The following is a 12,272-nucleotide window of genomic DNA, read 5'->3' as shown; positions in this document are numbered from 1 at the left end:
CTGTATCCCCCCTATGCTGAATGATGAATCCCTGCTCTGCAGTTCCTCAAGCTGGGCTTGCAGAGCTAAACAGCTTGGCCTGTTTGACTGCCTGTTAATTGGCCTCCAGGAAAGCCAGGCTGCAAAATGAGTCTCTACGAACTGTAAGGCTGGAGAATATTTGTTTACCTCAATTGCACATTAGGAGCTGTTTCCGACAATAGACATGTTTTTTATTACTCCTTAAAACTATTTTTAAATGGCTACAAGCCTCTTAAAAAGTCTCCCAGGGGTATGAGGAATTAAGCTAGAATAAGCATGACAAGTATATAAACTAAGCAATTTTATCAGGCTGTAAATCAGCATTACCATTTCAACCATGTATTTATTCTTGTCTGAGCTGCTAAGACAATAACTACACCTAGCATAAAAATTACTTTGAATATCAGCAATCAAAGATGATTAAGCATTACAGAGCAGGTTTAAACACAGTGAAACCTCCATAAAATTGCTCTGTGCAAAATGAAGAGGGGAAGCACACCTGTATTACACTTTGATTTGAGTGTGGCAAATTACTTTGTCAATCACATCATGTAATTTACTTCTGTGCTATACACAATGGAAAGATCAATACTGATGAGAAACTCATTTGCAGTATGTTCACACTGGCAAATTTGTGTGAACTGTGTGGTACTGAGTCTGCCAGAGCAGCCAGTGGCTGAATGGAATTATTTCAACAAAGAAATGACAAAATTTGATTGGCAAAGCAAATAATGTAGTACAAACCAGAATCCTGTTTCGAAACCATTTCCCCCTCAAGATTCCTGCATGACATTTTTAGGTTGGGGGGGGGTGGTGGTGTTATTATTTCTAAATAACAGTATTGATTTTCCCATCTTTTATCAAACTTCTGTATGCCTTAGATGAACAGCTTCTATTTTGTTTCTGTCCAGAAATTCTTGCTATTCTTCAGCTGTTCACACAGTTCAGTTATTATACACTTGCCTATGAATACAAGTTTTTGAACACAGGTACAGGCTGTGTGTAACATGTTGCCAGCACATATCAACATCCAACTGCTGAAATTGCTTCTGTGAAGCCATGGGACCTCTGGGCTTTTGGATTTCATTGGTCTTTTTTAAAGCATTTAAGTATTTTTGCAAGGAAAATTATAAAGAACTACACAGGCTTCAAAGAAAATCTAAATCAAAACTGACAAGAGTAAAGGACTGATTTGGGATTTCCAAATGTTGTAGTATCCCTTTCCAAAAAAACTGGGACAGGACATTTTAGAGATACCCAACTCCCAAAACCTCCCCCCAGGATCAGGATGCCAGCAAATTTTAAAAGGCATTTCAGTGGACCTGGCTGGTAAGTTCCTAAAAGTTACCAAAATATTTGACTGTACAGGGAATTTTGCCTCCTGGTATAAAAAGCTTAGAAGATCAAAGCAGCACCCAACTTCCCAAGGAGAGGGGCCTGACATGAAGCACAACTGAGCAGTAACAACCCAAAATGTGTGATCTTGGGTTGCTCAAGTCTTGTGGGAACAAAATGTCAGCTTTTATACATCTCCAGGAAAAAGAGCGTCTCCTTCCCATCTTCCCCACAGACACCAATGGAATGAACTAATTTCTGGCATTGATCCTTCCTCCCAGTCTACTCCATTTGAGTTTCCTGTGTGCTCATCCTTCCCAGCACCAACAGACCCTCCCCTTAACACCTGCAGTGTGTATTTCCAGCAGGTATTGCTGGTTCTTATCTACAGTCACTCTGAAAACCTTTCTGTGCCCAGCACCTCTGCCAGGCCACAGTGAGCCCCTTCCTGTTTCTGCCACCTTCACTTTTCCCTATCCAAGTCCTTCACATTTTCTTTAGACCTTGATGCTCTTTCTTGGGACACCTATTCAAAGCCAGGCTGAATCCACTCTGGTCTCTACTTCTGCTCTCTGCTCTCCCTGTCTTCTAATTCCCCTAAATTTCAGCTCTTGTCTTCGTGTCTCTTCCACTAAGAATTCATTTTTCTGCTAAATATTTCTTCTCTTCATTAAAGTCACTCCAGGAAACCAACTGCTCCCACCACTGTTTTGCAATGTGAAGATTACCAGGCCTTCTACCCCCTGCAAAGTCAGGGAGGCTGGGAGGAGGACACCCTTCCTCCCACTGAGATATACTTCAGAATAACACATATTTGCTTCAGGCCTATGCACTCTCACTGCAAAGAAAGCAATCTGGGGTGAAAGCCCACTTGGAGCCAGAACCGTGCCCTCTTTAGAGGTGCACAACACTGAACTGCACTGATGTCCACAATGTACTGTTTTAAGATTTTTTAGTGAAGAACAATTGCAATTACCTGCCATTTTGCCAGCCAAAATCTCCATTAACACCACAGCTGGCATCTGTGCCAGTGATTCACCAGCACTGCCTCAGTGCAAGGCCTCCAAAAATATCCCCATCTGGATTTGCACGTACCTCTGGTCCATTTTTGGGCCTAACAGTCCACTAAAACGGTGGCACTTCCTTCAGATTCAGCTGCTTTGTGAAACTGCAAAGGATATGATGACTCTGCACCCTGTTTACTAACCAAGGATAAAATTTTCACTCCCAACAAAGAGGAGGCACAGTAACCTCCAACCTCTCCATCAGGCAGATGCTACAGCCACATGAACATTACAATGTTCAGATTAATGTCCCACCCCGGACTCTTTGCTCCAAGGAAATCTTGCACAGTATCGAGTCACTGGAGAAGAAAATCCTGACAATTACAGAAGTCAGTTCATACACAACTTCTGTGCAGCTTTGTCAGTTCAGCTGTGGACAGCAGAACCATCCCAGTGCCATTGGTTCTCCAGACTCAGGTATCCCAGGTGTGCACAGAGAGATGATAAGCAGGGGGTCACCAGAAATCCTGGTACTAAGGTCTGTGAAGTGCAATGTGGTTTTATGCAAAAGGGAAGGTGTTTCATGAAAGTTTAACAGGCAGACAAAAGACACAAAAGGGACACATCTGTGGGAAGTAGGGAAAAACAGATGAGTACATCCCACTAAAAATAAACCAACATTTGAAAGTCTCATTACTTCGTGTTTACCTCTTGTTTCAACGGCTCTGACACGGAGATCCCGTCAGTTGTTGTTTGTCAGGAGGGAATACGAGAGAGAGACTATGACAGATCATAGTCACAAAGAACTGCTCAGTTAAAAAGAGAATCAAGTGTCCTTACCCTTGTTCTGTCCTCAATCTCATAGATGCGAAGCTGCATGGGAACATTAAAGCTATGCAGGATATTTCCACCAAACACCAGAGAATCTACTGGAGTATAAACCGCGTGTATCCACCCTAGAGAGGGAAAGCAAACAACTGAGAATGCCTTGTGCTACGTAGTGTTACAGAGCAATTTATCATCAAATCTTAACAACCCCCTGAGCCCCACTGTGCAGGAGATGAGAGGGTAAAGCAGTGAAAGGTTAAATGGGATGCTCACAGCCCCACTTCAGGACCAGTCACAGCAGAAGGGCATCTTGTGACATACCACCCTCTGTAAATCGGGTTCTTCTATTTATTCACCGAACAGTTACAGTGTTTACTGAGCACACTCAAGCTTGTGACTCAACCACATCCATGACTAAGAAGTAAATTCAGTCTGTTTGATACACTCAGGCTCTCAGACGTATCTCCTGGCACCTCCAGCGGGGCTGCAAACCATGTCAGCAGTGGTGGGGGCAAGGGCTGTGGGACTGGACTGAGGCACAGCAAATGTCCTTCACACCAGCACCAGAACACACAACTTCAGATGTCTGAAATGTCAAACTGCCAGCCCTCCTTCAGAGGTGAAAGTTTCACCTCCTGTGATCAACTTCCTGAAGTAACTGAGAAATCTTTTTGGCTGAAAGCCCCAAGTAAAGGGATTTAACATTTCTATTACTGGAGCTGATAAGGCTGTTCTGATCCAGTCCCACAAGGGACTGAATTCATTCCACAGGCTCCGAAGAATCTTCTATCACAACGAAAATCCAGCCACAGCAATTCAGGCAGCCACACACGAGCTCTTCTGCCTCTGCATTGTTTGCTTGGTCTGTCAGGAGCTGAAGCTCTGGCTATGCAAGACTGTAGCCTCTGATCTCTGCAGTGAAAAAGGAATTGATCCTGCTAATGATCTGGGACCCACAGAGACCTGACACTTTTTTTTTCCCTTCTTTTTTTTTAATGAAAAGCATTACAATTTATAAACCAGCAGACAGCAAAGCAACATGGGGGGCAGTCAATTTTCTCCTGACTGTGCAGTGCTTTCTATTAAAGCTGTGGCAGCTTTCCTTCACTTCCACATCAGTGAGGGAGCAGGGAAATGCCATTCAGCCTAGAGGGTTCCCCAGCTAGCAGCCACAGAAGTGCTCCTCCACAACAATCTTTCGACCATAAAGGCCTGCGAGGCTCTACCTGAGAAGTCCTTGAGCCACAGCAGATGGCAGGACTGAGGCTTTCATTTAAGGGCATGTTGGTAGGAGAGAAATAGGAAGGAGAAAAAATCAGCAGTAGAATTTTCCCTCTGGAAACACAGGCCCATCCCTCTGGATACATCATTTTTCTGAATTTCAGAATCACGGAATGGTAGAGGTGTGGAAGGGACCTCTGGAGGTCCAGCCCCCTGCTTGAGCAGGACCACCCAGAGCCAGCTGCACAGAACTATGTCCAGATGGCTCTCCAGGAGCTCCTCAGATGGAGACTCCACAGCCCCTCTGGGCAACCTGTTCCAGGGCTCAGTCAATTCTCAGGTCTGATTCCACACACCCAATGTGACACATATAAAACCAGCGGGTGGCTCATGGCTCTGGCAGCTCATGGAATTATTGCACCTTTCCTGCTTCAGTCAGGATAATTTCAGCTGCAGAGTCACTCACAGTGATCCAGCCTGTTTATTACTTCCAAATCAAGAACAACCAACTAGAGAGGAATGTGGGTTTTTTTCATATAAGGGTAGGGTGGCAATTACATACATGAACATTATAAAAGCTTCACAATTGAAGGAGTTCAGCACCTCACATGAAATACATCAGTCTGTACTAAGAGCAAACTACCAGAAAAATAAATTATCTTTCTGATCTAGTCTTTGGGAAGGAAAACAGATCCAAGGTCAAAGAAGTTGGAGCCACTGCTTCCACTGGGTAATCAAAGATTTCTGTGCCTGGGGGAAAGAATGGAAGCCACGTGCTGAAGCAAATCTCTTGCTGGGTCCCCAAAGCAATTTATTGGCTCGGTGCTGAAACACAGGGTAGGTCTGTGTGACAATTCACCTTAATTGTCAGGTTTAAAGATGAACAAAATGAAGCTCGAAAAAGTGAAATGACTTGTCCATGGCCACACAAGTGAGTGGTGGCAGAAGACAGCTCAGAAACAGCCAGTTATCAGAACACTGGAGACCCCCCACCACCACTTCCCACTGCAGCTCCCTCAGCACAGGTGTCGATGTCCAACCACACCGGAACCGACAGATGCAACAAGTTACTTTAATGGAATGATCAACATCATTCAAGATACAATTTGATATCTGATATTTACAGCTTAAGTAAAAGGAGTAGCTGAGCAGAAACCTGGCTTTCTAGTCCAATATGAAAGGTTAAAAGGAGATATCCCTTTATTTTATAACCAATAAAATGAAATCCCATCAATGCAGTTGTTCTTTGAGCGGGTGCTTCTACTGCAACCACACAGTAGCCTCCTCCTACAAATTGTATTTTCTCAGTGAAAATTTCACACCGGAGTGCAGCTGGTTTCATTGTTTCCTGCTGTTTGGGCTTCACTCATCACACCTTCCCTGACCTCTCCACTCTGCCCCCACTAGATGCCAAGAATCTTTGTATCTGCTAGACTTTCTTGGCACTACTCCCAATATTTCTGGGAGAAATGTGAAAGGATCTATCACTGGCTTGAGCCAATGCTCCAACAAACGGCATCCCAGCCCTGATAAGTGCTCAGCAGAAAGATAACAAACACAAATATAGTTTTGAACATCTATTGTTACAGAGCTGATACAGGTACAAAATGAAAGTCTTCCTTAAATTATCTGAGACAACCTCTGGTTCTGGGGATAACATCTTTAATTCCCTACTTGCATTTATAATACAGGACTAATCATCTTAGAAACAATTAGTGCCTTCAACAATTAGTGCCTTCAACTGCCAGCTTCTGAACTAACTAAATATAAGGTCCTTCAAGATGCAAGTATTTCTAACAGCAAGACTGAAAATACTGCTGTTAATGACACAGTTCTCAATATAAAGACAATAATGCAGCCCTAAAATCCATCAGAGTTGGGAAAATAAAAACAAACCAGAGACTAAGCAACAAACTCAAAATCATTAACTTGTAAAGTCCTGGTAAGTAAAGTTTCTACCCCTGCCAAAGCATGGAATAGGATGATTTCCAGGCACAGCTCAGAGATGGGTATGGATGATGCCTGTGGGTACCATCCCTTCACTGCTGGGCACAGAGCTCAGTCCCGGGGAATCCCAGATCTCCAGCAGTTCATGTGCTCCCACAGGCAGGATCCAGCTCACAGCCCCTCTGCCAGCTACAGGACACAGCCCTGTCACAGGAGTCACCTGCACACAAAATAGATTTTGGCCACTCAGCTGTACAGGGTGTTTCAGTCACACTGTATCCCAAAATAGCTTCCACTTGCCTGAGGAACGTCCGTGCATAATTGAAACTGCAGAGGCACAAACGCCAAGGGGTGTATTCCAGGGACACAGGACAGAATGGGCAAGGTTAGACAAAAATGATGGGAGAATTGACCAGGCAGAAAATCCCAGGAAGATTGACACAGGCATTACAAAGGAAAAAAAACATTAAAATCTCCTGTTCTAATATTAACAAGGCTGTGTACAGAGAAAAACTGGAGCCAGCACCAGAAAAGTCGAAGTAGGAGGAAACAGAGATGAGCAGAACACAGGAAACAGTTTCCATCAGGGTAATATATTGTGGAAATGAGCTCTGAGAACAGAGAAGCTTGGATGGCACATTCAATCCATCCCCACAGCTTCGATACAGCACGACTCAGAAATAAACTGAGGAGGATGAATGTTCATTGTGACCATTTGCAAACAAGAACACCCATCTTCTCAGCTCCCCAATTACTAAGGTTTTTAGAGAGGAAGATAAACCTCCAGAACAGGAGAAAGCTGCACGTATGTGTCAGACAAAAGAGCAGCCAAGGGGTTTCTTTTGGTATCATCCCCACCACCACATCCCCTGCCTCACCTTCACCTGTGCCACTGCTTTTCATCAGATGAATCGACAGCTCTGTTGACATGTGTGATCACATCACCCTGTGCTGAACAGCCTGTCATGTGTGTTCATGTGTGTCTGACTACCAGCTCTCACAGCAGCACCTTGCCACAGAGCCTCCAACACAGACACCTCTGAACTGAGTTCCTCAGTTCTCTCCTCAGGGACTGCTTTCTGCTGCTCACACAAATCCTGGCACTGCTGCACAACCCTCTGTGTTTCATGGCTTAGTGCAAGACAGGAGATAACACCTCACCTCTTGGTCACTGTCTCAAAAACTGTAACATTGTCAAAAACGAAAAAAAAAGGAACACAGAGTAAAATGCCACAAGTTCAGTTTTATCCTTCATGCTAAAAAAAAAAGCACTGGAGCAATATCAGAACAAATGGATTAAGGACTGAAAAAGTCAAAAGTCAGTGGAGTAAATTATTATTAACTTTTGGCTGAAAGTCACAAACAAAAGCACCTGCTAAATATCACCTAAAGCTACAATTAAATCCTGCAGATGAAAGACATACACTGTGGCTTCAAGTACTAGTCATGAACTAGAAAACTCTTCCTCATGGATGACCAGCCTCAAACCAGCCTGTGCTGATATCAGTGACGAGGGGGGGAAGGTGGAACCAGCCCGTCCTTCCTGCCAGTGCTGCCCTGGGAGCAGAGCTCTCCACACCACAGGGCAGCACCAGGCTCAGCCAGAGGGGATGTGTGGATTTGGGAGTGCAGACACTGCACATTCACAGCTCACAGCCCTCAAGTCAACCCTCAACAAGAAGCCCATCCACTTATGGTTTTCTGAAGCTGACGTTTTTTATTTCAGTTCTCGGTGATCAGTAAGTGCTTCTTCCTTCCCAAAACAATCGTACTTTATGAAGCCAAGCCAACACTGAGCAGGAATTCTATTCAGGAGGCTCAGAAATGCTCTCAGCTGATTTACAGTTATGAATTATTCCACCACTCCTAAGATACTCGAATATTTAGATGTTATCATCTCTAGTAAATCAAGAAGGTAAAATTAACAGTAACAAACGTTTTTCTGAACAGTTAAAAGACATGATCTCATTATCGTTTGAATTTTATAAAACAAGTATTATTAAACATTGCAAACTTGTTAGAAGACTTCAGTGGGCTGCAAATTCCTACTCAAGGATGCAATCATCCATCTGAGAATAATGAAAAAGAATATTAACTTACAGAGCTAAGGGGCAAACAGCCTGCAAGCTCCAAGACAAAACTATGGTGAATCTGTTTCCATTAGTAACTGAACAGATATTTTCCTTTGTGATAAAGAAGTCACACACATTTTCCTGCAATTCTACAACAACTTGGGGTGGAAAAGATGAAATACGTACATCTCAAAAATAAAAAGTGACTAAAGAGATAACCTGAGAGTGGGCACTGCCAGTAGATGAAACATTATTTCACTCATCTCCAAAGAAGAATGACTGTATCATAACAGTGCCCACAGCCCAACACATCAAGGAAAGATCATGTTTACATTTTTAAGGTTAAAAAATTTCTAATTTTGCCCTGGTAGTACAAGTAATACAGTAGCTCTCAATCTTATATCATTTGTAAGAATTAGGTAGAGCACTGCACCAGGTATAGAACCAAAAATCCAACATTATGCTGTCAGCTTCCATCTGAAAACAGACACTCAGGCAAAAAACCTCTCCTCTTTGATCCTCTCCAGATCTTCATCACTTGATCCTCACTAAGGTTCCAGGCATGGAGCTTCCATTAGTATCGGTGGAAGCTCACAGAATGGGAAAAGCTGAACAGCAACCAGAAATAGCCAGGCAGCTCTGCAGCCCCAGCACAACACCCTGTACAAAATTTACCAGTCAGATTTTAATAGCCTGTCATTCTCCTTGCTACAAAGACTATGTGCTACCTTCTGGCCCCATCACACAATAATCCATCAAACTCTCACTGGCACAGCAGAGGTGACCTAAGACCGCACACTCGTAATAGGCAGAATCCCACTGTTATCCACTGAGACAGCATCTGAAACACTTTGAATCCTTGCAAATAGCTGCCTGCAGTCTACACAGAACATCTCTTTCTGTCCACTTTCCTTCCCAAAAACATTCATCTGAGAAAGGTCATTATTTCTACATTTGACTGGAAATAAGAACTTTGGAGCACTCTCAGGTTACCATCATAATCGCCACGGACCAACGAGGATATTTTGTTAGACTGTGGCTCATTCTTCAGCTCTCAAGAAATTAAGAGAGACTCTAACAGCATGTTTCCATGCCAAAGGCCCCAAAGTGCAGTATAAAGAACATAAGAAAAATAAAGTAAACCAAACAGCTTACTCCTCAGTGGAGCGCTGCCAGCCCTGAGGTGAAACACAACTGCTGTAAAATTGCAGCAACATGAGGGAGAAGTTTGAAGAGGAACCAGAAAGGAACATCATCCAGTTGACAGCCAGCTATCCTGTCTGGATTTTGATCACAGGAATATTGAATAAATCAGCACTGCAAAAGTCTTCTACAATATCTAATGGCAGTCAGACATCTCATCTCTTCCATGTGCTTCCATGTACTTAAAGCTACATATTTGAAAATCCTACAGTAAGACCAGCAGAGTCAACCCAAGTTGTAACCCATCTTGGGAAAAAAACAGATTTCTGCAGAAAGAAAAAATAATCATTTACTGACACTGGTAGCAACTATGGCTTCCTGCCCTCTTGAACCTTCAGCTGGTCTAATATCTTGAATCTAATCTGGCCATAAACCTCAGCATGGCACAACATGGTGTATTTCTCAATCAACAATTATGCTGACACCCGTTATATTAATGGCAAAGGCTTGGTTCTGAGTTGATTTTATCACTTTACCACAGACTTTACCAGAGTTATGATCCTTTACTCACCAGTGGGAACCAGTAAAGTGGGAACTTGTAACGGTGCAGGGCTTGTGTGGAGCCATCCTAGGGGGCCACCAGGAGTTCAGCCGGGCACTACATGAGGCCCCTCACACAGTACCCTCGGAATCCCAGCTTACTTCCCCCCTCCTCATATTTAGGAAGAACTCCTCAAATGCTTCAAGAGGCACCTTGGTCCATAACAACTCACTGTGCTGACAATATTGGGCTCAATTCCTCCTTGATCCCACAGTTCAGATCGTGCCTCTCAGTGCCTTTCAGGGTTAGAAGCACAGGTTTAAACTTAATCCTGAAAGGATGATGGCAGTGATGGAGAGGAAAATACCCTGAGGCCCTGGTGAGCACTGTAATTATGCCTTCTGTAAGAATGATTCCCATTCTTGGCCAAGTGGTTTGTAGTTTCAGGGATTTACTGGATCTACTGCTGATCCCAGATTCTCAGAGAAACCTTCCATTTCCCACGAGCCTCTGATCTCTCACTCCCCCACAGGTCTTCCTACAGTCTTCTCTGACTACTCCATCCTCACACTGCTGTGGTACAATATCATTTCTAGGACCACTCCCACAAATTACTCGAGAACAGAAGCAGAGCAGGATATATTTCAGTCCTTTACTGAAATGTTCTTCATTCACAGTCCAGCTGAGCACTAATTCCTCTACATTTCCTGTGACTAAACCCACAATTAGAAGGTATTTCCTTGTGGATGAGTTGAGGCTGGTCAGGAGTTTATCAGGCTCAACTGAAAATATGGGACACACTGGTTTTACAGACACCAATAAACAGAACCTAAACACTATGAACACTTCTAAAGCACATAAAAAACACTTCCAAACATTAACTAACATGGTATGTGCACAAACCAGAGCAAAGAGGTCATAGGAACTGACCTGTTTTACACAGCTGTGCTCAACTCACTGACCTGGAACAGCCTTTAATTAGGCATTTCCATACTCTTAAAACAGAGACAGAAATAAGGCTCTTTCACATAAATAAGAGATTTGCAAGTAAGTTTTCTGAACAAAGTACAGCAGAGCAAAAACCCTTGAATCTATGAGGTGCTTAGACAGAAAATATTCATAAATGCTTTTCAAATGTGGCACAGAGCCTAAAATGTCTGAGGTGTTGGCATTTCTGTACTTGGGGCTTTCCTAAGAAAACAGAAACTACTGTCAAAAACCCATTTGGAATCACTTTGTGTCAGCCACCATGTTACAGCTGTGTCCTGTCCAAGCTCCCACAACCTGCAGTATTCCAGCTGCTGAGCATGACTAAACTGACATGCAGAAAGTCTTATTTGGAGGAGCCTTTTCACAGGAGGATGAAGATAAATACGAAGATGCAGTAATGGGATCTGAGCAAACAGCACAGCCACACTCAAACACCCAGTTCAAACAGTAACAGCACATTCTGACCTGTTCCAAGGGAAGATCTAATTCCTTTAATGGATTAACTCCTCCACCCTCAAAGTCATTTTGCCTGTCAGTCCCAGGCTGATTCTTACCAAATACTTACAAATGTGCACATTTGTGGCCTTCAACTGATCCCAGCAGTGCTCCCCAGCTGGGAAGAACATTGTCACTGTCTCTGCATGACCTGTATTGTCTTTAAGGCTAAAAAATAATAATCCTATCTCCACAGAGTAATTAATCCTAGAGCTGAAAAACTACCAACCTATCTTCCTGTCATGTAGAAAGTCTACCTATACTTATCTCCCTGTAAGATCCACTAGACGGAGGCAATGTGTTAAATCATTATAAAACAAACTTATGGTCCCATAACAGTCAAGGAAAGCAAAGTCTGATATCATCTTAAATGAGAAGTGTTACACATTCCACCATCATTAATCCAATTTAGGCAGGAGCAGAAAGGGCTGAAGCCACTAGCCTTCAAAACAGCAATTATTTGGTGGCTTTGCAAGACGAGCCTGGATCATGCAACACAGCTAATGAGGTGGGCAGGAGTGTAAAACTGAGGGTGGCTGGGCTGCTGGAAGATTTCCAGGTTCAGCACAATCTCCATCAACAGAAATCTGAAGAGTTATAACAATAAAACTGTTTCTCCAAGAAGCAACCCTGAGGGAGCACAGCACCTGCTCTTCCAAGGACTGGAATCTCCCT

General features: G+C 43.4%; 1 protein-coding gene across 8 annotated transcripts in view; it reads right to left on the bottom strand.

The window, feature by feature from the left end:
• Positions 1 to 12,272, bottom strand: part of KDM2B (lysine demethylase 2B) — a 116,782-nt gene that overhangs the window by 58,228 nt on the left and 46,282 nt on the right. For all 8 annotated transcript variants that reach the window (XM_032705535.1, XM_032705531.1, XM_032705534.1 and 5 more), the window contains one exon: positions 3,201 to 3,316. In XM_032705535.1, the coding sequence (XP_032561426.1) occupies positions 3,201 to 3,316 (116 nt within the window). The remainder of the gene's footprint in view (positions 1 to 3,200; positions 3,317 to 12,272) is intronic.

Source organism: Chiroxiphia lanceolata, chromosome 18 (genome assembly GCF_009829145.1).
Source record: "Chiroxiphia lanceolata isolate bChiLan1 chromosome 18, bChiLan1.pri, whole genome shotgun sequence".
NCBI classification, from domain to species: Eukaryota; Metazoa; Chordata; class Aves; order Passeriformes; family Pipridae; genus Chiroxiphia; species Chiroxiphia lanceolata.
Note: the sequence above shows the minus strand (reverse complement) of the source record. Positions and strands in the feature narration are given on the sequence as shown.